General features: G+C 53.6%; 1 protein-coding gene across 6 annotated transcripts in view; it reads right to left on the bottom strand.

The window, feature by feature from the left end:
• Nucleotides 1–3,220, bottom strand: part of EBF3 (EBF transcription factor 3) — a 119,528-nt gene extending 116,308 nt beyond the window's left edge. For all 6 annotated transcript variants that reach the window (XM_087766312.1, XM_087766310.1, XM_087766308.1 and 3 more), the window contains exons 1-4: nucleotides 2,992–3,220; nucleotides 2,618–2,774; nucleotides 2,165–2,228; nucleotides 1,382–1,437 (exon numbers count right to left, since the gene is read on the bottom strand). In XM_087766312.1, coding sequence (XP_087622438.1) covers nucleotides 1,382–1,437; nucleotides 2,165–2,228; nucleotides 2,618–2,774; nucleotides 2,992–3,125 — 411 coding nt within the window. In that variant the 5' untranslated portion in view covers nucleotides 3,126–3,220. The remainder of the gene's footprint in view (nucleotides 1–1,381; nucleotides 1,438–2,164; nucleotides 2,229–2,617; nucleotides 2,775–2,991) is intronic.
• Nucleotides 3,221–5,223: the final 2,003 nt, after the last annotated feature.

Consider the following 5,223-nt stretch of genomic DNA (forward strand, 5'->3'; position numbering starts at 1 on the left):
TGCTATATACAAAGGAAATAAACCCACATTGTCAACTCGAGAGCGCTCCAGAGTTTACAAGGGCTCCTCTGTAACCTATTGAAATAATTATTGAAGGGTACAACGCCTCCGTCTTTGTCAGAGGGCTCGTACCCCTCGCCTGTCCGCTCTGCTGCTCGCCGGCAGGAAACCCCGCACTGTTTCACTCCTGGAAGCCTTTAGATCCGAGCCGGTTTTAGTCCGGAGAAGCAGAAAGTTTCTGCGGGGTGGGAGCGGGGAGCGCGGCCGTGCGGGGTGCGGGCTCCGCGCCGGGGCCAGTGCGGGGCCAGCCCGGGGCCAGCCCCCGGCCCCTCCCGGCGCCCAGCCCGGCCCGGGGAAGGGCTCCCCTGCCCCTCGCCCGGGGACGGCAAAGTTAGCAGAAAGCACCGCATGCGGGCAGGCTCGGCCGGGAGGGCAGGGCGCGGCGGGGGGCGCAGACCGGCAGATTGGTGGAGGGGGTTTAACTTCCATCGCCGGTATCTGATTTCCAGCACCCTGTAAATTATTCCCCGTTCTCACCTTCTTCCCCACCCCCCGCCAAAAAAAAAAAAAAAAAAAAAAAAAAAGAAGGTGAAATTTCTCTCCGGGAAAAAAAAAAAAAAAAAGAGTTGATTAAATCCCCAGCTGGTAAGTGGCTTTCTGTCTCTAATTGCTGTGGTGCAACGCTGCTAACACGTAGTTATCATCGGCAAAGTTGACCAAGACAGGTTAAATAATTTAATAAGGAACTGCTTGTAATTATGTTATTTACAAGGTATGACAGAGGTTTGAGGAAGAAACAGAAGCTGATCTCAGGGAAATGGACGGGTTTGGGTGACCCCTGGAGCACGGAGTTTGAATTATGGAGATGGGGGGCTGAGAGGTGAATATGGACTAGAGGAGAACAAGATGACTTTTCACCTCAGCACATTTAACTTTTAAATCCAAATAAACGTCTCGCCTTCCTAGATCACCGCATTATAAAAGAAAAGGACGACTCCCGGCCGCTTTCGGAGTGCCTAAGGAAGAGGGCTGCCCTTTCCTCACCGAGGAAAAATATCGCCAAAAGAAGTTACCGAGGGCAAAAAGTGCATTTAAAAATAAATCTGGGCAGCTCGATGGGTTTTGTTCTTTCCTCTCTCCCTCGCTAAATTAATTCTGCCAAACATCTGCTCGCATGACGCCGTACTTAGTGCCACACTCGCGATTTAACGATGCCAACGCTTCCCCGATAGCAGCAGCGCACCTCCGGCGCGTTTTAGAAAGCCCCCCGCTACCAGGGGTCGGAGCTACTCGCGCAGGTAAATTAGCCGTAGGTGCGGTCTGCCCGGGCGAAAGACAAACTCCGTAACTTGCGTGTTAAGAAAAGCGTAAACTTTCTCACCTGTTTGGTCATTGAGTCTATTAGACGGACGTACAGGTCCTGCTCTGTCCTAACTCCTGGGGAGGGAAAGCAGAGACAAATTCCTATTAGGATTTCAACAGCGAGCCACCCAAATTACATAATGAAAGCATGAGGTCAGGCAATTAACTGCGAGGGCCAGGCAGCGGCACCCGCGCCAGGCTCCGGAATAAAATTAAAAAAAAAAAAAAAAAAAAAGGCCAGAAATCAGCTGGCGAGGGAGCTCTCGTCCACCCCCGACCCTGGGGCTGGGGGCCGGCCCCGAGAACCCCCCCCGGCCCGGCGGGCTCCGGCCCCACGGCCACGCCGCCGCCGGCCCCACGGCCACGCCGCCGGGGCAGCAGGCGAGGCCGGCGGCGCTGGGGGCCGGGGCTGCGGGACCCCCGCGGGCTCTCCTCGCCTTCGGGGAGCCCCTGCGCCCGGGCCGGGCCCCGCTCCGCCTGCCCCGCCGCTCGCCCCGTCCCGGTAATTACCCTTAATTCGCAAAAGTGGAAAAAGTCACTTAAAAGTGCTGTTGTGCTGGAGCAGCTATCGATCCCCTTTTTTACTTTCCACTTCAAGACCGACCGGTTAATCATGTGAAGTACCATTGACTTATTGATCGTTTATGTTTTGCTTTCCTTATATGCCAAGGAAAGAGCCGTGTTTACACGCGTGTAATTTTAATCTCAAAATCTTTATATCCTTTTCCGAAAGGCCTCGAAAAAGAAAGTAAGACTTTTCTGCGGCACACGGACGTTCAAAAACGAGGTAACGACAACTTACCATTGCTATACAATAACTGAAGTTTATAATGAATTCCATTGTTAGTTTTTTCATTGTTTGGCTCCTGCAAGCAACGATAAATAATTATATTTAGCATGAAAAATATCTCCCTCCTCCTGACGTACATTTTTCTCGTCCCTGAAGCCGCTCGGAATTAACAGTTCGCAGAAATTCAGCCCTCTTCGTGGAGCGCTGATGATGTCATTATCTCGGTGCAAATATGTCATGTTTAGCCCTTTTCCCCGCGTTAAAACGAGCCGGGGAGGCGGCGGGACGCTCGCAAAGCCGGGCTGTGCGCGGAGCGGCCGCGGGGCCGGGGGGAGCCGCACGTGGTGCGGGCGCCCCTGCAGCACCCGCAGCGCTGCCCTGCTCCGAGGCGGGCTTCCAGCGAGTAAATCACGCCTAGACGGGTTTTTTTCTTTAAAAAAAAAATAAGATAAGAGGCAGACTTACTTTCTCTTTCTCCACAAAGTCCACAAAAGCTGTTCTCTCAATCTCCACTGGCTGCCCCTGCCTGTCGTACAGAGCTAAGACGAAGTGGAAAAAATTGGATTTTCTGAGATTGGAAGGCGGCTGTTTCTCGAAATGTGCCCGAGCCAGCCCCACGCCGCTGCGGGAGAAAACAAGACAAGGCGTGGGTGAGAGCGGCCGGCGCGGCGGGAAGGGGCGCGCAGGCACCGCGGCCGCGGGGGGACGCGGGGAGCGCGGAGCGGCGCGGAGCGGGGAGGCTGTAACTGATACGGGGCGGGCGGGGGGGGGGGGGATTTACGGCCGGGATGAGAAATACAGGAGGAGAAAACCGCCGGGAGAGGATTTGGCAGACGTACCTTTGGGCGGCCGTGTTAGCATCCACTACCCCAGCAGTATGCATCCATGAGCGGACGGGATTCATCCCACTGCCCAGCGGTTCTTCTTTCATGGTCGTCCCACCTCTTGGTATATTTTCCTGAATCCCAAACATTAAAACAAATTTGGGCAAAACCAGCTCCTAACCAAAAGGGGTTAAAATTGAGGGAAATGTCAGATACGGGGTGGGTTGGTTGTTGCTTGATTTTCTCTCTCTCTCTCTCTCTCTCTCTCCTTGGCGACTGGAATATAAGAGATGACTTTACTCCCTGTGATCAGTAGGAGAAAAGCCCAGTTCAAGTCTTGCTTCCTTCTTCAATCTGTCCTGTATTGGCACGACATAAACAATTTACTGAGTACTTCTGTGCAGCGAGTTGGATGGCGTTCCGGTTTGGTGGTTTAAAAAAAAAAAAAAAGGGAAAAAAAAAAAAAGAAAGAAAAAGTGTAACTGCAGCCGGCGACACTGCGAGGTTGCTTTTTTTGGGGGGGGGAGGGGGGGTAAAAGAATAAATATTTTTGTTGTTGTTTGCAGGCGCGCTCAACGTGGTGTCATCCTAGTAAAACCGCCTCGGAAAAAAAAAAAAAAGCTTCAGGACACTGCTGAATCGACCACTTTCTGGCAAGGCTTCTCCTGCTCCAAAAGACAAATAAACGGGGGGGAAGGAGGGAAAAAAAAAAAAAAAAAATACTGATTACCGCGGAGGTGTTCCCGGGCACACGGGAGAACGGGGCGCGGGCCCGTGGCGTCTCACGGAATGGACGGAGGCGCGCAGAGCCCGGCCCTCCCTCCCCGAGGAGCGCGCCCTTCCCCGGGAGCCGGGCCCCCGCCACCGCGGGAGAGGTGTCGTCACTGATGGCGTCAGCGAGGGGCGGGGTCAGCGCCATATATGGAGCGTGGGGTTCAGTCGCTTGCCGTCGCGATCCTGCCCGGCCCCGGCCCCCCCCCCCCCCATTCGGGGGGGGGGGGGGGCCGGGGCCGGGCAGGATCGCGACAGCGATGTCCCAAAAATCTTCCTAAAAGTGGCTTCGCGCAACCACTTCAAGCGCTGGGCCCACTGGTGTGTCCCCCCCCCTCCGTGGGCCGCAGGGAGGTGTGACCCCCGCGGAGGGTCGTGGGGATGTTCGGGGTGGAGGATGGACAAAGGGTGGCCCGATGCTGGAGGCGCCCAGCACCCCTCCACCACCGTATATATACAGGTACCCGCACAGAAATATCCGTATTTGAAGTCTTCGTAGGCGCACGCATACACATCCACAGCTATACGTCCGCCTTGTCCATATAGCTATATATCCGCCTCGAGTGATGAGCTTTTTCCGCCCAGTGTGGCGTTATTATTACAATTTTAATTTTTTAATTTTTTTTTTCCTGAATTGCCGAGGTCCGTGCGTTAATGTTTTAATGAATAGGTGAAAATCGAAGTCCGATTTGGCTCATCAGGAGACCCCCCGATCCTTTCTCCGAGGGGCGAGGGGGGGGGGGGGGGAAGATGTGTTAGAAAGCAATCTATTTTGCTGGTGTTGGGGGTTAATGACTATTGCCAAAGATAAGTGAATTATCAAAGCTGTTGCTCTACCCGATCTCAAAATCCATTACATTGCTGGCCGTCTAATTAAATACGTAAGTATAATAAAATCATATTTTATGACTATTTGAGGGTAATGAGATTAGTCTTTAGAAGCGATCGCCACATATTAAAGATGCCACTGTCTATAGAATGTTAATAACCTTAAATCAAAGTGTATGGAAACTCTTCGTGAGAAATTAAAAGCAAATTCCCGTCTTCCTCCCCAGCCCGGCGCCTCGGAGGGACGGGAGAGCCGGGCGCAGGAGCTGGCACCGGTGCGGCGGGGGGACCGCGGCTCCCCGACAGCGCCGTGCCCGGCTGCAAGTGGCTCCTGGTGGCCGGGCCAGGGCGAGGGAGCGGCGGGCGAACCGAGGGGAGAAGCCCCGGCAGGGCTGCGAGGGCACCGTGCTCCCCAAACGCCCAGGACAATGCCGAAGTTGCTTCTTCCCTCTGCTAACGAAAGCACAATGCCTAAAATCATTTACAGTATCTTTAATTCAGATTACACGCGCCAAGGCGATTTAAATCTGATTACCAAATTAGAAGGTTTTAAAACAAATCCTTTTAAATCTGATACTGTTGACTAAGGAGGGGGGAAAAAAAAAAAGTTCCATAAGCCCATCACATAAGGTAACGATCCTGCCCCAG

This window comes from Nipponia nippon, unplaced genomic scaffold (assembly GCF_047370975.1).
Source record: "Nipponia nippon isolate SJK-2023a ecotype South Korea unplaced genomic scaffold, ASM4737097v1 scaffold_3, whole genome shotgun sequence".
Lineage (NCBI taxonomy): Eukaryota > Metazoa > Chordata > Aves > Pelecaniformes > Threskiornithidae > Nipponia > Nipponia nippon.